At 43.4% G+C, this 21,910-nt stretch overlaps 1 protein-coding gene across 3 annotated transcripts; it reads left to right on the top strand.

Moving 5' to 3' along the window:
* Positions 1-591: 591 nt before the first annotated feature.
* AMD1 (adenosylmethionine decarboxylase 1) lies at positions 592-18,466 on the top strand. Of its 3 annotated transcripts, none has more exons than XM_009092981.4 (9): positions 592-1,164; positions 10,878-10,964; positions 12,259-12,385; positions 12,811-12,913; positions 13,742-13,784; positions 13,870-14,014; positions 15,024-15,116; positions 15,211-15,366; positions 16,305-18,466. In XM_009092981.4, exons 1-9 carry the CDS (start codon positions 1,034-1,036, stop codon positions 16,443-16,445), a joined length of 1,026 nt encoding a protein of 341 aa, XP_009091229.1. In that variant the 5' UTR covers positions 592-1,033; the 3' UTR covers positions 16,446-18,466. The 3 variants fall into 3 exon arrangements, with proteins under 3 accessions (XP_009091229.1, XP_050828130.1, XP_050828129.1); XM_050972173.1 differs by lacking the exon at positions 592-1,164 and adding an exon at positions 2,552-2,570; XM_050972172.1 differs by lacking the exon at positions 592-1,164 and adding an exon at positions 7,096-7,116.
* The last annotated feature ends 3,444 nt before the right edge of the window (positions 18,467-21,910 follow it).

The raw sequence follows: 21,910 nt of genomic DNA, 5'->3' as shown, positions 1-21,910 counted from the left end.
GTACCAGTGACTCCCATTTCTCGGTCACACACGCTGGGCTCCTGGAAGGGGCGAAGGGAGCGGGAATTACGCCTGAAAGCTCGGCTGAGCTTCTCTTAGGAGCGAGGGAAGCGCCTTACGGTGGACGCAGAGGGAAGGAGCGCCGGGTGCGGGCGCAGCGTTGCCGCCGCGGCCCCGGAAGAGCCGAATTTCTGGGGCTCGCCCCTCGCTACGCGCCGAACGGTTTCGGGAGATGCTCCCCCGCCGTCTCTAGGCCATGTTCAGCCCTGCTTCCCCTGGCACCGCTCTCTACCGACCACAGCCCATGCTTTCCACCCACGTTCGGGGCGGCGCGGTCCGATCCCGGGGCGGCCGCCACACCGCGGCCCGAGGGCTGCCCCAGCCCGCCGCCGCCCGCACTCCATCTCCCGCTCCCGGTGGGCCGGCGGGCGGGAGGACTGCAGCGGGAGGGGCCGGAGGAACCGGCATATGCCTCGACAGGCGTCACCGCCACCCTATGGGAAGCGGGGAAGGGCGGGCCATAGCGGCGGCCGCCCAATGTGCAGCGCTGCCCGGCGTGATGCGGCTACCTGCGGGAGTATAAAGCCGGCTGCGTGCGCACTGGCCCCTCGCTTGCACAGTATGGCCGGCGACATTAGCTAGCGCTCGCTCAACGCTCTTCTCTGTAACAGGGGAACACACGGACTACAAGGAACCGAACCGCATCGCCCGCCCGCACCCCCGCTCGGACTGTAACCCGCTCACACACGCTCACGCCGCATCCGCCGCCGCGCACTCCGGGTGGTTTTCGCCCGTTAAAAAAAAAAAATCCTTCCTTCTTCTACTTAATCTCCTTTTTTTTTTCCTTTTTTTTTTTTTTTTTTTTAATTAATATTACACAAATCCCCCAGAAGGTGAAACCCGCCCGGGACGGACTGGGACCCGGCGGCGGCAGCAGCGCGGCCCGTGCAGCAGCAGCGAACGGTGGCGGCCGGGGGCGGCAGTTTGGTTGTCGTTTAATTTCTGTGGTTGTTGGTTGCCGAGTTGTCTCACCATGAAGGAGAGCGGTGCACACTTCTTCGAAGGGACCGAGAAGCTGTTGGAGGTGTGGTTCGCCCGGCAGCAGCCCGCGCAGCAGGAGCCGCACCAGAGCAAGGGGTCCGGCGACCTCCGCACCATACCCAGGTCCGCGAACGGCCGGCGCGGGGTGGGGTCGGAGCGGGGCGAGGCGGCTGCGGGGGCAGCGCTGCCCGTGGGGGGCGGCCGGCGGGGCGGGAGGGACCCTGAACGGCCCGGGCGTGGTGGCGCTTTGGGGGTCGATGGCGGCCGCGCCGGGGGAAGGCAGGTTCCGGGGTGGCCGTCTGTGGGGGCTGGGCTCCCGTGCTGCCGACCGCCTTCCCGCTCTCCCGGTGACAGTCCCAGCATCTCCCCGCGGGCGATGACCTTCTGCCGCCCTCCAGAGACCCTCGGGCAAGGAGGCTCCCCTCGTCCCAGCGGGCGGGAGGTGGCGGTGCTGGGGACGGAAGCCATTCCGCGCCGTCACCTCGTGCAGCCCCGCGCGGTTCCCGCTGGCAACATGTGGCGGCGGCGGAGCGCAGCGCGGAACCGGGCGTGTGCCGCGCCGGCCGGGAGCGCCGCGGGGGGAGCGGGCGCGGTGTCGCAGTGCCGCTGGCGGCCGGGGCACGGCAGCGGCGTCCACCGGTCTGCGACGGCTCGTCCCGCTCCTACGGCCGGTTTTTGGATGAAAAGGCTCGGGAAATTCCTGCCCGTGCCTTTCTGCGGACAGCGGGACCTCGGGAATCTCCTTCCCCGTTAAGGCAAGCTGGAAAGTGAGATCCCTGTGGCTGTCGCGGCTAAGGGCGATGGTTCCCTCTGACATGGCCGGTGTGGGGGCGACCTCCGGCACTGCGTAGCCGGACAGGTCCATAGAGCGGCTCTCGCCGAGGGAAGAAGGCGGTACCCGGGGACCCTTCCCGTGTCTCCCAGCCGTGCGATGGGCACCGGAGTGAGGGAGGCACAGGGAAAGGAGTGCCCCCTCCTCCCCCAGCAGAAGTGTGGCTGGAGCCGCGGTTTACACGTGAGTGTCCTGGCCGCGCTCCCGGGCCGCGCCGCCGCTCCCGTCGCTCTCCCCCATTGAGGAGCCGAGGCCAATGGGAGCGGGACTCCGCGGAGGGCCGGGCCGCGCCCGTCACCCAATGGGCATGTGGGGAATGCGCTGGCGCCGCGCTCGGCGCCGCCCGCGGCGGGGGAAGGAAGGCCCGGGGCCCGCTCCGCGCCGCTCCGCTCCCGGCGCACGTGTTCGGCACCGGCTCCCGCCGCTCCCCGCCCGCCGCCCAGGAATGTGCCCGCGCCGCCTTTGTTAGCGCAGGAGCCGATGGCCACCTGCCGGCACGCGGGGCGGCTCTGGAGCCGTGCTGGGCATGGGGCGTCTGAACTGCTCATTGCCAGGACAACGTAGAAACGCTGGAGCTAGGTGATCTTTAGGCCCCTTCCAATCCAGACCATTCTAGGATTCTGTGGAATACTTTGACTTCTGTGAGGGTCCAGCTGTAGATCCACAAAAAATAGTGTTCTGGTAGTGTCAGAAAATGGTAAGCTGCAAGCTTGAAGTACAAAGCAAAATCTGCAGAATTATGGACGAGTTCATTTTTATTGTAGTGACAATAAAAATGGTATGTAGGTGGGATCGGTTGGCATAGTTGGGAAAGGTAGGCTTGTCCTAAGCAAACGGCAAATCTGAAGGTTATACTCATGTGAGTAGTTCACCTTCAGTATGATGGTCAGCTGTTCAGCTTTTCGGGTTCGGGTGGTTGCTGGAGGATCTGGCTCAGTGTATCCCGCTTTGCTTGTGCGTATCGCTGTTACCCAATGCTCTCTTATTAGAGTTTGTGCAAGAGAGCTTGTCATAGTAAATTTAGTGTTTGGAATATGCTAATGATCTCCATTCAGCGATGTATCCTATTTTGTCTTTTCCTTTGTTTTGGTATTTCTCAGGAAATTTCCCGTGTATATATTAGTAAATTAGCTATTCACAGATCTGAATTGGCAGTGAGAAGATACCTGCCTTTTTTTTTAAGTAATGAATAGTCCATGTGTGTGCATGTCTGAATGCTTATGGTTAGTGGAAGCTTCACTTCTGCTGTACCAGAAGCACTGCAGAGTATTTTTACCTCTGAGGTAATTTGTGTAACTCTGTTAACATGGAAATCATCAAATGTGATTTTATAGTTCTTTGAGGCTTAGTGTTGTAGCAAGTACTGGGTAGCAACTTGTATAGGTAATGTCCAGGCAATCCTGGAAGGAAAATCCTAGCTGAAATACTTGCAGATGATGTGGGCTACTGAGGTGCTGGAGAGGTGTCCTGTAGTGTTTGACTTAAAATGTGAAAGATTCCAAAAGTATTTGTTTGACTTTGTGTTAATATGGAGATGTAGTTGAGAGATGGCATTCTGCGAATGCTTTCCTCACTGACACATTCATGCTCTCTGGTGTTCCATTTGTCAGCTGAGACTCGTGTTTGCAAAACTGCAAACTTTAAACCCAGAGCATTTAATGTAATTGCAGTGTGGGGTACCGGGATAGTTCCTTTGTGTGGTTTAGATAAGGCTGTAAAGTTTTAATAGAGTGGATAAAAACTGTTAACTGTTGAACGTGTGGTCTTTAACACAGTGTCAGTGCCGTGAGCAGGCTTTGAAGACTTTTGTGTTAATTGGCTCTTAATACAACATGTTAATCTAAGGTGCTTGCTTTCTTTGGTCAGAAGCTGTGACATGTCTGAAAGTGTTTCTAGCATGAAATGACCTTGTACAAACATTTTCTTTTGGAGAACTGTCAGAATTAAATTACCTGTTGCAGCTGATACATTGTATTCAGGACTTTCATTTGCGTCTATCCTGCTATGCTAATTCTATAAAGGTGATTGAATGGGTTAGTTTATGTTGAACAGAACCTGAATCAAAGCTGAAACTGTAGAACAATAGCTAAATTAGAATCAAGTTGCAAACCAGTTGAGCTTGCCTTTTGTATTGTAATACCTGCTTAGTAGTGAAATGTGAACCATTCATCTACTGAATGACTAAGCTGGTGTTCAAAGCTAAAAATTTCGATGTTATGTGTGCTTGTTAGGGATTAGATATTTTAAAGTCTTTGCTGGATATCTTGAGCTGATGCAACTAAGACTTTTTTCCACATTTTTTCCCTCCTATGTGCAAACCTGCTTTTTGGATAAAAGTTTGGATTGTGTGATGTGTTTCAGAAAAGATCTTTGTTAAATTAATACCTTCAGTAAAGATCCTAGTTAAAACGTATGGAACTTGAGCTTTTACTTTGTTGTTAAGTTTTGGGGTGTTTTTGCTCACTTGTTAATGAATTATGCAGAAAGGTCTTGTGGTTAAAATTGTTACTGGCAAGCATCTCAGTATGCCTACCCTGCTTATATCCAGTAGTGAAATGAAGCTAATGTTTTTGTGGTCTCAAAATAATTTGCTTTAATTTTGTTGCTAGTTCTCACTATGCTTTGTAAAGCATGATTTTTTTCTAAAAAAAGTAGCCTTAAACTACATATGGAAAACAGGGTTTGCTAAAAACATGATGAACTTGCTGCAAACCCTGGATTTCCATGGTGACTGTGTAGTGCATTCACTATCCCCACAGTAAAATAAGCTGTTTATTCCTTCAGATGATGTGCAGCTATGCATTTTCCATCTCAAGGGCCGTCAGGATCTTGAATGTACAGAAGTTTGAAACCATAAATAAATGATGCCAGTGTTAAAAGCTCAAGCATTCAGCCCTGAGGAATACTCTGAAATTGAGCTTATTTATGGACTTTTAATCTGCTTCTTATTTGTCTATATTATGTGGAGACACAAGCTGGAGAAGACTGCAGCAGTGAGCAGTATGGGGTGACACTGATAGGACATTCTGATCCTGTGCTACAGGAGAGCTCCCAAGCACTGAGACACTCAAGGATTTGATAGGAGTCCTGTAAATCCTTGCTGTGTGCTGCACCCTGTAGCCTGAGTCAGCTCACTGCTGCTGCACCTCTGCCCCTTCCCCCAGTGTTGGGCAGTGCTGCCTGCCTGCTTCCTCAAACACTGGAGGTACAAGGAAGCTGGGCCAGGAGCCCTGCTCTGCTCCTACTCCTGCAGTGCTTTGGAACAAAACTGGAGGGACTCTGGAAAGAATACAGGGCTGTGATAAGAGCTTCTATCCCCATGTAGTTGTGGAGCTTTTTTTATGGGCAATGCAAGTTTATCTGGAGAACTTAAGGTAAGAGTGCAGTCTTCCCCTTGTCAGAATGGATATTAATCAATTAGATTTTAGATCTTTTTGGTTGAAAACTACTGTTAAAATGTTTTCTTGTAACTGAAAATTGTAATTAAATAATGGTTTCACCCAATGGAAACAAGCCCTTCTATTCTCACTGCTACTGATTCTGATAGTGCTTGTGGGAGGTGAAGACTTATGTTGAAGCCTTTCTGACATTTTCCTACCTTAACACTTAAAGTGCTGAAGCATTTGGGTAGTTACTGTCTGGCAAAGGTCTGAGCCCTTAGTGAGACTCTGTAGAAAATAAATAAGCAGGTATTGGTGTATTCCTCAAAGAGCTTTCCTAATGGTTGTTTGCTCAGCCTGGAGAACAGGAAGAATTGGGGCTTTTGGTAGATACTTGCTGCCTTGCAGTGTGTTCCTTCTGGAGAAAATTACACTCAAATTTGCCCTGAATGTTGCTTGGGAAGTCCTGCTGTGCCTCCTGGGGCTCATGCTTCCTCAAGCACTTTGGATGTCCTTGGATATGAGAGACTTGGGAATACCCATTGAGTATCTTGGGATGTGAAGGATGGAGTTCCCAGTCCATGTAATTGCAATAGTGGTGTAAGGCCCACAAGAGGAGAAACATGCAGCCTTCAGAGCCCAGCTGTGGCCATCTCTGTGCCATTGCTGAGTTATCTTGGTTTCATTTGGGAGTGACACTCTAAGTAGTTGGCTTGGGACTTTCTAGGTAAGAGGATTTTGTGAGCAGTACTGCCTAGAATCACTTTCAATATGGATGCAATTTTCCACTCAGGTGCCTGTCTCTCAAGATAAAGTGCATATCCCTGGAAGGCTTCTTATGTTTAGGATAAGGGAGATGTGGACAGTCTCTCTGTATATCTGTGCTCAGGGCATATAGAGGGTGTGACACTTCTGTGCACCCCACAGATATTGCCTATGTAAACTTATCAAGTTGCAAGGGTCTTAGCCTAAACTCAGGCTGTGGTTCAAGGTAACCTATCTTAAAGAGCAATTTTTATATCTCTAAGAGGTAGTAATTCATGTGCAGCTGTCTGCAGAGAAATACATGAGCTGCTGAGAGGTGCTTTAAAATGCTTGTGGTTTTTTCTGTGTGGTTTGTATTGTTCCTACCTGTTTTGGGATGCTTGAAAGCAGTGTTCCAGCTCTGGCGACACTGTTTAGCCAGCTTCGTCTATCTTGGCTGTGTGTAGGCAGTTTAGACACAGTTTTAGGCTGCCTGGATTGTGGTGTTGGTAGGAATTAGCCTATTTAACTGTAGCCTGCCAATGAGATAACTGATACCTATGTGGCTCCTAAAACCACTTAGCAGGTAACAGGCAGGGGTAAAAGATTGTTCTGCAGTTGAATGCTTGACATTAAAACAAGGTCTTACATAGTCAAGAACAGCTATGCAAGAGTATGTATGCAGCTTAAACTGTCTTTAGGAGTTCCATATGATTTATTTCCTAAGAATTCCTGCCCTACTGCAATACAGCCTTTCTTCACAGTGCTGTCTTGCTGCCTTAGCAAGTTCCTGGTGGTGGAGTGGTGTGCTTGAGGAGGCTGCTGATTGCTGATAGGAACGAGTTCTTGATGCAGTTCTTAATCTCTTCAAATTGCTGTTAGCACATTCCCAGTTGGCCTGAAACAGCAATATTGTGCCTGGTATGCTTGACTCTTGTTAAAGAATGTGTTTTGCCCCTGAAGGTAAAGGCTCAGAAGAGGCCAATAACTTGCGTGCAAAAGCATGGTTCTATCTGTCAAGGAAAACTTCCTTCTGAAATAAAGGAGCAGATATGATGCTTTGGAACTTGGTTGAGAGGAACTATTGACTATTCATGAAGCATACTTCCTACAGTTAAGGTACTTCTCAATGATAATAGCTTTTCCCCACACATACCTGGTTGGCAGTTTGAATGGAGCTTGTTTGTACTGTGGGAACAAGTCTGTCGATAAGGCACTAAATATTACAACGTACCTATAGGAGTAAATTGTTAAGCTTCATTTTTATTTTTTTTCCCCTCCTTTTTTTTCCTTTCGGGATGTTCTGCTAGTCAGTTAGGAGTAGAACAAATAGCTTTTTACCATTCAAACAAGGATGGTTCTTCACACTTGAGTAGATGTATTCCATTTTCATTTGCTGTTCTCTGAGAAGGTGCAGTCATTTAAAGTGCACTGTGCTTGCCCATTCAAGAAACTAACTTGACTCTGGATAAGTAGTAGTTATTTGAAAATTTGGAGAGGGGATCTTACAACTTTGGAATGAAGTGGTCAATGAGCCCACATAAGTGTGAAGTCAGTCTCATGTCGGTGTCTGCAGGTCTGCTGCAGACCTTGCTTCCAGTAAGAGCTGCCAGTGGTGCTTGAGTATAGGAAAGCAGTTTCCAAGCTGGCATTGTTCTAAAGTCTGGCTATGGGAAATATTTTTGATCATTGAAGGGGGAATTTTGAAGAGCAGAAGTCCATTATGGCACTTTATTGAGAATCAGTCTTACTTGGGTACCCTTTTTCAGTTGCAGGCTTTGTTTCCAAGTTAAAACTTAACTCAGCTATGAAATTAGTAGTGTTCTCAAATACTTAAATTACTAACTTAGTAGATTTTTACTTATTATTGAATAGCTGCAATAGATGTAGTGATAACCATTGAAATACTACTTTTAATGTTGGTTTTGTTTCTTTATTCAAGTGTGGGTAGATAATGTTTGTCTCAACTAGTGACAATTATATGGATAAAACGAAGAGGGAAGAAATGCAAGAGTGGAGTGAACTTAATCTACTTGGGACAAAGTAGTCCCAGATGTTCTTCCTTAGCTGTGCTTTAAACAATAGAACATGCCAAATACTAAGGTCATCTTGTTTAAATAGATTATGTTGGATCAAATCCAGCCTTTCTTTAGTTTTCTGTACTTAGCTTTAAAATGCAGACAGATACAGGCCTCTATCCCTGCAGAACTTCTTCCCAATGTGGCCAGGTCTCATCCTGGGTGCTGCAACCCTTTGTTAGTCTATGTATGCTTCTAGAGCAAGCCTAGCATTCTAAAGTTGAAGAGTTTTTCCTTAGTGCTGCTCTACACAGATGAAATTATGACCTGGCCCTTGATTTCTGTAAAGGCTGAACACAACATTTAGTGTATGCTTAGCTATGGTTTCTGTAGCACTATAGTGAGGACTTGAGCAAAGCTGTGATATGCAAAGGTCTTGTGCAGCTGCAGATTTCAGCCATGGTACCTAAATACCCACAGTAGTACCAACAAGCATAACAGGGCTTCTTTGCATTGTGGGCTTTGCACTTTACACACAATAGTGCACTGTTGGTGCACTGTATTGACCCCTCACTGAACTATCAAACTTGTTACATCTTCCTCTGCTAATAAGTGTCTGGAGCATGGGCATTCCCCTGAAATGCCTGCACAGAACTGCACTACAGTGATACTTAAAGAAAAAGTGTCACCTGCCTGCATGAGACTGAGGTTTTGACTGACTGACTGGGTAAGAAGCTTGTGAAGGCTGAGACGTATGCTCTTGCAAAGCCTAAGATAGTTACATGCCCATTAATACTTGGACAAGTACAAAATCAGATTTGTAGTAATGTACAAATGGGGTTAGTACACCTCAGCATCAGGGAACTCTTCCTCACCTTTCCCAAATGCAATGCCAGACTCTGGGTATTTATTTAATGGCCAAGAAAATGTCGGTAGGGATACTGGAATGGTTTGGACAATCTAGTATATTACTAGTTCAATTTACAGGAAGAGTATCTGGCAAACTTAGGCTGGTGTGCTGTAGCCAGAGAAAACAATCTTACTAGCAAAATTGTATGATTTTCTAGGAGCATTTAGAAGATACTTTATATTGTATCTATTTCACTCTTTGCATTTACCAGCCTTTTTAAGGTGAGCAGCCACTTGCATTTTCATGTACACTTGAGTTTTAGGAACAGAGCTAACTCCAGTCAATGACATAAGTATAGAGTTGAGTAAATGTGTGGGACATGAGCTGAGCACCCAAAATAACCTTTCTAATTTGACATGGAGATTTGAGTGTCGGTGCTGTCATGTCTGTGTTTGGAGAAAAGCGCTTCATCAAGGGTCACTAACTGGGGTAAACCTCACTTTGATTTTAGGTATCTGGTTATATCACAGAATTTCTAAGTTAATCAGATGTGCATTGATTGTTTTTTAAATGGATAGGATTTTCTTAATGTGTGTTCTGGTTGAATCATATATATAAATATTACTATTCTAGTGTGTTTTAAATGGGAAAGTCCTGAAGTATTACTAAATTTACAGAATTCAGTTTCAAAAGACATTCTCCTGAATGAATTAATTAATTGAGGGAGAAGTTAAGGTATTTATTTGCTGGCTGTTCAGAAAAGCTAAAGAATATGTGGATAATTTAATTATACATATAACAGAATCTAAAACTTCAATTTCATGAACTGACCAGTTTTCTAAGGGGAAAGACTGCAGGAGAAAGTGTGGTGATGGAATTAACAGTGAGTGCTCTGTCTTGGCATAGAGCCACAAACAGGGCTTTTGCAGTGTCAGTAAAGGGTGAGAGGTCTGCCTCGAAGAAGGATTAGGCTGACAGTTTTATATAGGCAAGCTGAGCTTGCTTGCTGATGAAAAATTGGCAATTTTTTTTGTGCTCCTAGGTCCTGCAGTTATTGCAGCTCTACTGATGAGCAGCTCAGTTTTATGCTGGGTTAGTAAATCTCTTGGATCATGACATCTCTGAGGACAAGAGCCAGCACAAACCTGCTGGTGGAATATGCTTTGGGCAGGGAGAAGTAGGACAGCTGGCAGTCTTGTAATTTTGTGACGTCAGGAAGCTGTATCTGTTCCTGTCTTATTTATAGAGAAATTGACTACATTGAATTCTACTAATCTGGTGTAGACACAAGACTGAAGTGACAACCAAAGAAGTTTTTTTTTTCAAGTCCATAATTTTTCTTGAGTACTTGAAAGCCTTTTGGCTTAATTTGAGCCCTTGTTTGTTTTTTTTTTTTTAAGACTTTGTAGAATGAGTAATATTAGTAAAGAATTGAAATATTAAACTTCTGCCACCATACTGAATTCTAGTACCATAGCAACAATTTGCACTGTATGAAGGAATTCTATGATCCTGGGTGGTCAAAGAGGAATTCAGGCCATTGAAATTTATTAGTTTTTAGCTTTTCATTTAAATTATGAACTTTATGACTCTAAATTATGAAATTATGACTCTAAACTGGTCAATTAAAACATCTTAATGATAACTTACTGATAACTTCCTGTAGTTGCCAATGACTACTGTGGTAGAAGTGCATGGAGGTTCAACCTGAAGCATACCTTAAGTTACCAAGTTACCATGTGGGATGCAGGATTTAAAGTTCACCTGGTTAGAAGCTTCAGGTTCTGCATGCAGCAGATCATGGTAAGCGATTTTGAGGACTACTGAGCCATCAAGAGCAAAGAATGGAGTATTACTGGATTGTTAGAGTCAGTCCCTGTATGAAAACTCTTCCCATTTTGTGCTCTCAGATCCAGTAACTCAGGACTCTGGTCTTGTTTGGGCTTTTTACCCAGGGCTCCAGCAAGGTTTATTTAACCTGTTGTTTGTGCTCTTCTGTAATTTCTTCACAGGATTGAGTGGGACAAACTTCTGGAGAATGTGCATTGTTTGATCATAAGTGTGACAAAAACTGACAAGCAGGAAGCTTATGTACTCAGGTAAGGCATTGACTCATTCTTTCAGTCCCTGGGAGGGAAAAAAGTGAAAGCTGTCGTATGTGATTCACTTGGCTGAGAATCCAGGCTTGGGTTAATGGTAGGTTGATGGCTACAACTTGCAGGGATCTCCTGCTCAGAGGTGCAGATCTCTTCAGAGTTGTATTCCTTTTTTTTCCTTTAACCAAAAGGATGGACAGAGCTGTGGTGGCATCACTTAATTTTGTCCATGAGTAAATAAGTGTCCCCAGTACAGAATTTCAGTGTTACTTCAGCAGAATAGGCTATAGGTGTCACTTATAGATCAGCAGAAAGCCTTACTGGTAGATCAGCCTTAACTGCACATAATATAATCAAGTGCACATAATATAATCAGTCTTGCAGCTGACATAAGGGTATCTGTAAAACTGCAGCTTTCCTGGAACCCTGGAGTTTTTGTTGTGTGTGCTGCAGTTAGTTGTAAGGACACTACTTTTGCCATGTGTTTTTCATCTTGCAAAATACTTTCTTGCTTTTTGTACATGGACTTTACAGACACATTTGACATTCTCTGGTTTACTTCAGACTATGAATACTGAAGTTCTTGTACTCAAAAAGACTGCCTTGAGGGCAAGGTTGTGCTAAGAGCAAGCTAGTAAAAGAAACTGTGTTCAAGTCTTGTTTCTTCAAGCTTCATATATTTAAAACAAAATTCTGGAAAGAGTAACTTGTTGCACTGCATCCTGGATTAGATTTAACCTTGATTTTGAATTTGTAAACAGCATTCCAAATTAATTGAGTTACTTGAGCTAATTTTTACTCTCATTGTTCAGTTACCTGATGAAAAGATACTTGTTTAGTATGTTTAAATGTTCTGGATGTGTTATCAATGGCTGTCTCTAATGCCTATCTACTTTAAGTGCCTGACTTAGTTTATATATAGTTAATTTCTGTATCTTACTTATGAGGCATATCATAGAGCTGCTGTGCCTGTGTACCCACTTCACAGCATGTTTGTATTTCTCAGGTAGCTTGAGGGTGTCTAATGTGTATGCTTTTTCCTGTAGTGTGACAGCTCTGTAATATCATGCTTGGAGCAGGTGTTTGCTTTGGTAAATCATAACTGCTCTCAAAAATTAGCTGCATTCTCTTGATTTGATCTATTTGCTAAGTATGTTTGTGCCATATGCTGAATCTTCACTTAGAGTAATGCATTTGGTTGGGATAAGGACCAAGACCTCACAACTCCCTCCTGGATTGTTATATGTAGAGCACTTTATGTAGAGCACTTAATGTATTCTTAACACCTCTTTTTCAGTGAGAGTAGCATGTTTGTCTCCAAGAGACGTTTCATTTTGAAGACGTGTGGTACCACCCTCTTACTGCAAGCACTGGTTCCCCTGTTGGAGCTTGCTAGGGAGTACAGTGGGTTTGACTCAATTCAGGTAAGGTGCCAGAAATCTTCCTTGGAATGTTCAAAAAGCTTTTTGCTGCTATTTCAAATTCACTCTTTTTATTAAATATTAATATATTTTAATATATTAAAAGAACTGCTGCTCTGCTGCAGCAGTTGCCCTTTTATTTGTCTCTTAGTGGGTGCTAACTAACAAATGCTATTGAGCTAAGAGTAACTGTGCCCATGCTGTCTAGTGGAAAACAAGTTTGTAAGTTGTCTCCTGTCTCCTGAAGCTTTGAAATTCAGATAGGAATAACCCTGTGCCTCTGAAATGGGAATACAGGTAGCAGTGTTTTGACAATGAAAACTTAGGTCCTGTGAAAGTTCATGATAAATATTTGCATTTTTCTTAATTCTTAGATTCAAGGTGGCTGGGTAATACTCAATACCTAAGATGCATCTTTGTTTTTTCAGAGCTTCTTTTATTCACGTAAGAATTTCATGAAGCCTTCCCACCAGGAGTACCCACATAGGAATTTCCAGGAAGAAGTAGAGTTTCTTAATGAAATTTTCCCAAGTAAGTTGATGAAACTTCAGCAAAATTGGGTGAAGGGTTGATGTTATATGAGAAGTAATGAGCAGTACAATAGGTACAGGCTGCCAGGCCAAGAATTCAGCAGTCCTTGCATTAAAGTCAAAAGCTATAAATACTTATTTTCTGGATTTCTGATATTAGCTTGCCAGGACCAAAATTTAAATTATACTAAGCTTGACATTTAACACCTAGTCTAAACTGAAGTAATCTTCAGACTTCCAGGCACTCTGCAGAATTCTGAAAGCCTTATTAAAAAGCTAGGATGGTAATTTAAAAGAAGTAATAAACTGAAGAAAAATGTGGGCTTTTCACACATTACTATGTGAAATATGTGAAGTGTTATGAAATGTGGAATGTTAAGAAGTTACTATGCTGAAACCTGAATTTAAACATTTAATGCCGTTTAGGACTACAAGCAGAAGCTTAAATTTAAGTGACAGGTTGTTGAAGGAACATGGAAGCTGTGGTACTCATCTGAGTTACTTGAAAATAAACTATAATCAAAAATGCATTTAATAGAGGCTTTAAGATTTCCAAGGTTTCTCTCTGTGCATAGCTAAAACTGTGATTTTCTGATAGTAGCCTCTTAGCTGGGGTGTCCAGACACACTTCTGAGGAAGCTTATTTTCCTGATTATTAACTTGACATTCCTGAAGTTAAATGCCTGGTTATTTGGTACAGCTGCTGACTGTATCTGTGAACTTCATGGGGTTCTGTGAAAGGCCCTGTCTTGAAATAAGCAATAATTTTAATATTTTACATAAATGTTAAGCTGTGCTACATTAACTAGAGGCTTTTTTTCTTGTCCAGATGGAGCAGCTTATTGCATGGGGCGTATGAACTCTGATTGCTGGTATGTATGTGAAGAGTTGCAAGTCTTTACAGTAGAACTTGGTGCTGTCAATAGGTGTTACATACTTGATTTGTGCTTTGTGTAGGTACCTGTACACCCTGGATTTTCCAGAGAGTCGGATATCCAACCAGCCTGATCAGACACTGGAAATTCTGATGAGTGAGCTTGACCCAGTAGTTATGGACCAGTTCTACATGAAAGATGGTGTTACTGCAAATGATGTCACTCGTGTATGTTTGCTTGAAAACTAAGCATTTTGGGGAATGGTGGAAATTGGGCAATAAAATGCTTCATTCGCTTTCCTTTTAATACAAGGTCTATTTTGTGGTAGGAGAGGTGTTGTATAAAGTGTCAGGTTAATACTTTGGGAGGAAAATGGATTTAACCCAAGAGTATTTTGGGGAATATAGCTTCATGTTTTCAATGCACTTCCTTTAGTGAAGACAGTAATATGCAGTGCTTTGGGTGATGGGAAACTTTTACTCTGAGGAATGTAGGAGTAGGAATAAAACCACAATTTGAATAACTTTCAAGGATGTAGATTAGAAGGAGTAAGGCTTAGATTTGGAGATAAGGAATGCAAAGGTTAAGTAGGTATCAAAAGCAGGGTTAAATCAGGGAACCTTTTGGATGAGGGGAAGGGCGGATTTGGGGTCTAAGCATAACTTGATGGGTTTGCCTCCTTTACCCAGATGGGGAAGTCATGTGACATGAGCAAGTTTTCCTGACAAAGTACACTGACTTTGTCTTGTTTTTCATCTTAGGCTTTGCTTCTCACACTGTATTTGCTATTGAGATTTGGCTGTAGCTCAGGTACTGTGTGGTAAATGCAAACACTTGGGATTGCATTCCTTCCTAGGGTATAAACTAGTATATCCTTACTCTGGAGTAAATGTAAACAGCCTTCACTTTGTGGATAGTGGTTGGAGAGAAGCTCTGTTTCCCATTTCAGCCACAAAAGCAAATATGTTTTGGAGTTCTAAGCTGTTTCCTTGTCTTGGATGGATGCAGCTGGGCTCTGTGAGAGGCAGTGTGATAGCTTGCCTGCAGTTTGTCACTGCCATTGATGTTGTGAGAGGATACGCACAAAGCTCATCTGCAGTGGTACATGTAATCAGACTGACTTGTAATTGGGAGAATTCTGGTGTCCTCTTTGCTAAGTAGATGTTCATTTTGCTTTTGAGGTAAATCTAAAGTGTGAGGATGCATTATAAACAGAGTTGTTTAACTTTGTTTCAGATGAGTGGAATTCGTGACCTGATACCAGGTTCTGTTATTGATGCTACAATGTTCAATCCTTGTGGGTATTCAATGAATGGGATGAAATCGGATGTAAGTTTTACACTCATTAATAATTAGCATTGGTAAATAAAAAGAAATAAATCTTTGGTGGTAATTGATAATACTTTTTTTTTTTTTGTCCTAGGGAACTTACTGGACTATTCACATCACTCCAGAACCAGAGTTTTCTTATGTTAGTTTTGAAACAAACATAAGTCAGACCTCTTACGATGACCTGATTAGAAAAGTTGTAGAGGTTTTCAAGCCAGGAAAATTCGTGACAACCCTCTTTGTTAATCAGGTGAGTTTCCTTGCTTATCAGCTGATGAAATACATATAGGCACAAATGAAACAAGGCTAGAGATTTTTACTGGAGATTAACAGTTTCCAGTTTCCCTCTATATTTGAGTAGTAGTTTCTTTGCAAAGTAAAAACACTCTTCAGTCTTGCTATGACATGTACTAAAACTGATCTTCAGAAAACTTCAGTAACAGTAAGATGCAGCATCCCAGTCCCAGAATTCTAATTACTTCCTATGTAGTTCTGTGTAGGCATAATTTCTGTCCTTGGCGTTTTTCTGGATTTGCCTGCAACTGTCAGTTGTAGAACACCTGCTGTTAATAGTATTGCTCTCAGCTAATCAAAGAACCATAAAATTATTTGGGTTGGAAGGCACCTTAAAGATCATCTAGTTCCAACCCCCTGCCATGGACAGGGACTCTTTCCACTAACCAGGTTGCTCAAAGCCCCATCCAGCCTGGCCTTGAACACTGCCAGGGATGGGGCAACCTGTTCTAGTGTCTCACCACCCTAGCAATGAAGATTTTTTTTTTTCCCCAATATCTAATCTAAACTCACCCTCTTTCAGTTTAAATCTGTTGCCACTTTTTCTACCACTACATGCTTGGGCAAAAAGTCCCTCTCCTGCTCTCTTGCAGCCCCCTTTAGGGTACTGTAAGGTGGTGTAAGGTCTCCCCAGAGCCTTCTCTTCCCCAGGCTGAACAGACCCAATTCTCTCAGCCTGTGTGCATAAGAGAGGTGTTCCACCTCCCATAATTGTTCACAGAACAGCAGTACTGTATGTAGGGAGCAGAATCACTGCTTGGGAATGAAGCTTTCTGCACCACTGTCAGGAAGAGTTTTAAAACATGTTAGTAAGAACCACATATGCAGTGTGCAAATCTATCTCTAAATGACAGCTTTAAAAGTAACTTCCCCCCTATTTTTTTTGTTTTCCAGAGCTCTAAATGTCGCACAGTGTTTTCCTCTGCCCAGAAGATTGAGGGGTTTAAGCGTCTTGATCACCAGATTGCCCAATTCAGTGATTACAATTTTGTTTTTACCAGTTTTACAAAAAATCGCCAGCAACAGCACAGTTGATTAAGAATGAAGAAAAAGCGCAAAAAGAAATCCCATATAAAAGGTGGTGGTTGCTTTCTAGTTAATAATTCAGGGGGCCATGCTTTCCACTCCCACCACCTTGTAGTTGTGGAAAGCCCTAGGTGTAATCATAGTATAACCATTTTGAATTGTATGCATTATTATATCAAGGAGTTAGATATCTTGCATGAATGCTCTCTTCTGTGTTTAGGTACTCTATGCCACTCTTGCTGTGAAATTGAAGTGCATGTAGAAAAATCTTACTGTATGAAACTTTACAACACTTGTAAAAATGATTCAGGTAGAATTACACACAGTATAGTTTTTCTCCAAGTATCACCAAAAATTCCCCACAGACAAGGCTTTCGTCCTCATTAGACTTCAGCCTCAACCTACTCACTGGGGACAGTTCTCTGTTAAATTGTCGCTCTTTTTTTATTTTTAAATCTATGTTGTGATTTCAGTCTAAAACAGTTTTTGATGAACTTCTATGATTTCTAATGAAACTGATTCCTAATTAACACTTTCATGTTTGGAGAAACTTCTTAAAACAGTTACAAATTGTTTTGCTACTACAGGTGGTGGTTGATTTATTTTTAAATCAGACTGACTTTTCATGCTCTGATAAAGCTTCTAGGAATTTGCTCAGCTCTCCTGTAGAGCTGGGCTAATGCATTGGTCTTTCACCTTTAGTAACTTGGGTATCGGTACTAGTGCAGGCTAAATTGTCTCACCTTGATGGTCATTTGTCTGTCCACATCCCCGAGCTGTCACACCGCTACGCAATGGCAGAATTTGATGAAGGTCCAAGACTTGACAGGGGAAGAGCTGAGCCAGGCTTCAAGTGCTTTGGTGTCATTGTGTGACAGCTTTGCAAAGTGCAGGTTGATACTGGCAGCGGGTATTTTCTGTCCTAATCGCCTGTTATGTCAGAACAGGAAGCTGGTGCTCCTGAGCCCTGGCAGGTAGGGCTGGTGGAGGAGTGGAATTGACAGTCTGGGTGTGTTGATTGGTTTGGATTGTTCTCAGTAATACCTGTGACCTGCCACTTTGGACTGTAAAGAGTGCTTCTAAACTGGTCCAGTGTCACTTCATTTTGTTGTTCCAAGCAAAGCTAATGCCTCTGTCTTGTGACAGTCCTGTGACATTGTTGTGCATGTGACTTATGTTGTACTTGATTGTTGTGACTTCATCTGTTTTTTCCTCCTAATTGCTAAGGTGGTTCCTCTTACTGTGACTTGAGGGCATTAAGTGAAGGTATAGAACAAGAACTGTCTGGGACACCTGGACAGAAGTGAAGTAGAATGCTATTCATGGAGCATGAATAAGTGTGTAATTCAAAGTCACTTTAATGAGTATTGACTAAAATGCAGGCTTTGAAAAGCTGGCACACTTTCAGCTATGTTTGTTTGCAAATACTGGGATTTTAACAGCTGTGAGACCAGCATGTTAACAACAAAATTGAGATTATTTTTCCCCTCTTGTCCTTGCAATGTTTTGACTCTTTCTGGTTTGATGCAATGGTTCTTTTGTTCCTTCTGTATTTATAAATGAAGCACTTTTTCAGTGCTTCTAAACTAAAGTCTGCTTGGTTAGAAATCAAGTGGTTGGAAAGTTTTGATTTTTTTTTAAAGCATATTATTGATGTTCTTTACCAATGTTATCAATTACATGCTGTAAATGGCACTAATGCTTTTTGGTGTTAATATTGAGGACCAATATTTCAATGAGGGTTTTTTTGTTCTTGCATTGTCCCAATTGTTCTGACTTTTTTTTGGCTTGAGGTCCTTTAGGTAGACTGAAGATCCCTTTTCAAGTAATACTGAAAGAGAATGCATCTTAGAAAAAGAAGCATAAGCCTCGTCTATGAAAGTGAAAGCTGTTGAATGGGTTATTGAACTATCCGGGTGATCAGGATGGGGGGAGTATGGTGTTTATAATTTCTGTGGTGTTAGACTTTGATCATTTAAAAATATCTGTACCACAACTTAACGCTTCAATAAAAGTTCGCTTAAATTGTTTGTAGTGATGATCCGGCAATTCTATCCTTCACTCTCTTCATGCTTTATGGTGCCAAATGGTTTAATTCTGAAAGAGATTTGTGTCCTTACTGTCCTAATTAACACTGCTCCTGTAGGGGGTGCATCTCAACACACTGGCAGTTTAAAATGAGGCAGCATATGAAATGAAGCCAAGTGAAAATGTTATGCTGTTCTTAAAGCTAAAGCTGTTTCTCTAAATGAACGCAAAAATTTGTTGTCTACATTTAACAAATATCTTTTTCTTGAGCATTAAATACTCTAAATAGCCCTCTGAATTAAGACAACTGCTTCTAAGTAACAAGCTGGCATGCATTTATGTACTTAAGCTTAGACTGGCTTTGAGAGTTCAAAGTGAGATTTATCTCAAGGTAAAGTTGGCAGGTATCTAATCTAGATATAACCTAGACCAGGAGCTAGTGGCTAGCAGTGTCAGTGCTAAGCAGATGCAACCAGCACAATTGAAAATTCCTTGAGTTCATGTGGTAAATCCTACAGGAAGAGCAGCTGCGGTTTAATCATACCTGCAAAGCTCCAGCAGTGCTGATATCCCCCAAAGTCACTGAAGTACTGTGTTGGTGGTTTAAAACCTTTAGTCACTCAGAACCTTATCTGTGAAGTTACATATCTCTAATGGGGTTCTGGATAGTAAATAGTAACTTAAGTACTTGAGACTTTTTAAAAAGGCCAGCAAACTATAAGAAATTCCAATTTGCAGCATCAAGAGATCATGTTTTAACAATGTTGGCTATGACACATGAGCAGTAATCTACTTCTGAAATGTACTGATGGAGCTGGTGAAATAGCTTGTCAAGCTACTTTTAATTATTTAGCAGCTGTCCTGGTTAACTGGAAAGGTCCCAGTTGGCTGGAGGGTAGCAAATGTGATGCCCACCTACGAAAAGGGCCACAAGGAGGATCTGGCAGCCTGACCTTGTTGCCCAGGAATGTCATGGAGTGTATGATACTGATCACTGTCACACAGCACATACAGGACAATCAGGCCCACCCAGCATGTGTTTGTGAAAGACAGATCTTTCACAAGATTGACCAACCTTCTCCATCTATGGAAAGCTGATCCACTCAGTGGATGAGGGAAAGGTGGATGGTGTCCATCTGGACTTGGTAAATCCTTAGATGCTGTGTCACAATATGCTGGAGAAACTGGGTGCAAGGTTTGCTGGGTGAAAAAACAGGCTGGGTCATCAGACCCAGAGAAGGGGGTGAGTGTGGCACATCCAGCTGGTGGCTGGTCACCAGTGGTGTTCACAGGGCTCAGGGTTGCAGTTGCAAAGCTGGTGGTGTCTCATCCCGTGGCAGGGGGGATCCTTAAGGTTCCTTCCAATCCAAACTGTTCTATCATTCTGTATCAGACTGTGGGGATGGGCAGAAGGTAGCATGATTGGGGCAGGAAAAAGGATAAGAGTGTTCTGTGCCTGAGCACTCTCATGTCCTTTCAACATGGGGCAGAAAGGGAGATGCTGACACCAGTGCTGGTACCAAGCCAGCACTTGAATAGGCCCTAAAAAGCAGTGGTTTTCAGTCCTAGACCTTTACTGTGGTGTGTTGATGCCAAAGAGATTTCACTACTCTGGTACCTATATCTGGGTGGGATGACTCTAGGAACTCTACTGGCTGCTGCTTTGGTGGTGCAGGGTAATGTGTTGAAATGTTGAAGCTTGCCAGCTGGGGTGGTGTAAACTCAGGTTTCCCTAGTGATAATCCCAAAAGCAATGCCACCAATATCTAAATGCAGAAGGCTTGGAAATAAAGCTGAGGATATGCTCCCAAGGTGTGGACTTCACCGAAGTTATTTCAAGTTAACTATTCTGTTTTCTTCTGTTGCTTATTATACACTGTACTTACAATACTGGAGCTTAAGTTATATTTTAAAAAATTAAGCAGGCCCTAGAGAGTCTTGTTTCTGCAGCTGCCTGAAAGCCCTATCTTTATATAAATTTTACATTTTCTATAGCATGCTTAGTTCTGCCTTTGGCAACAGCTATTAATTTTAAATGTATGTGTACAAATGAAATATGTACAGTCACTTTTAGGAGCAAGACCAGACACATGAATACCATAAGCTCAGTATTTTTCATTCCTGGATTAGCCAGAACGTGAACACGCATTTTGGTGTCATGTAATTCCTAATGCAGGTGCTTTACCTAATCCCTAACTCTAAATTATGTCATTTATAGCCTTCCTGTTGCTTTCCCCACATCTTTTCCTAGATTATATTTATCCTCTCAGTCCGTCACTCTAAATTTTTCTTACATGCTATTTTAAAATCTTAGTATTTAAGACTAAATGGGCAGATGCCCATTTAAACACATAGAATCACAGAATTGTTTGGGTTGGAAGGGACCTTTAAAGATCATCTGATTCCACCCCCCCTGCCAGGGGCAGGGACACCTTCCACTAGACTGACTTGCTCGAAGCTCCTTCCAGCTTGGCCTTGAACACTTACAGGGATGGGGCATCCTCAGTATCTCTGGACAACCTGTTCCAGTGTCTTACCACCCTCCCAGTAAAGAATTTCTTCCCAATACCTAATCTGCACCTTTGCTCATTCAGTTTAAAGCCATTCCCCCTTGTCCTGTCACTACATGCTCTTGTAAATGGTCTCTCCCCATCTTTCTGACAGGCTCCCTTCAGGTACTCGAAGGCTGCAATTCGGTCACTCAAGGCAGGCAGTAAATCCAAATTTTCTCAGCCTTGCCTCATAGGAGAGGTGACACATCACTAGTCAACTTGCTGTCCCTCCTCTGGACTCACTCCAACATCTCCATGTCCTTCCTGTGCTGGGACCCCAGAGCTGTTGCAGCCCTGTAGATGGGGTCTCACCAGGGCAGAGGGGCAGAATCCCCTCCCTTGCCCTGCAGGCTGATCTGCTTTGGATGCAGCCTAGGACATGTTTGCCTTTCTGGGCTCTGAGTGCACATTGCCAGCTCATGTCGAGCCTCTCATCCAGCAGCCCAGAGGCCTTTTGGGAGGACTGCTTTTGATCTCTTCATGTCCCAGCCTGGTTTGATATGACACAGGTCCAGCATCTCATTATGTTAAACCTCATAAGATTCCCACAGACCCATTTCTCAAGCATGTCCAGGTCCCTCTGGATGGTATCCCATCTTTCAGGTGTGTCAGTGCACCACTCAGGTTTGTGTCACCTGCAGTTTTGCAGAGGGTGCACTCAATCCCTTCATCCATGTCATTAAAGAAGATATTAAATAACATTGGTCCCAGTATGAATATCCAGAATATCCAGTATTGCCCTCTGCAATAGAAAAGTGAAGTTCTGGCTTGAGTTTGCAAGATAACCAGAGAAACAGAACTTTCAACTCTTATTTCCCCTAGAAATGGACTTCTGGCTCCACAGTCAAATTTCCATCTTCAATTTCATTGCCTTACTTCATGGGCAAAAGTAAG

Source organism: Serinus canaria, chromosome 3, assembly GCF_022539315.1.
Source record: "Serinus canaria isolate serCan28SL12 chromosome 3, serCan2020, whole genome shotgun sequence".
Classification (NCBI taxonomy): domain Eukaryota; kingdom Metazoa; phylum Chordata; class Aves; order Passeriformes; family Fringillidae; genus Serinus; species Serinus canaria.
This window is presented reverse-complemented; position numbering and strand designations above follow the sequence as displayed.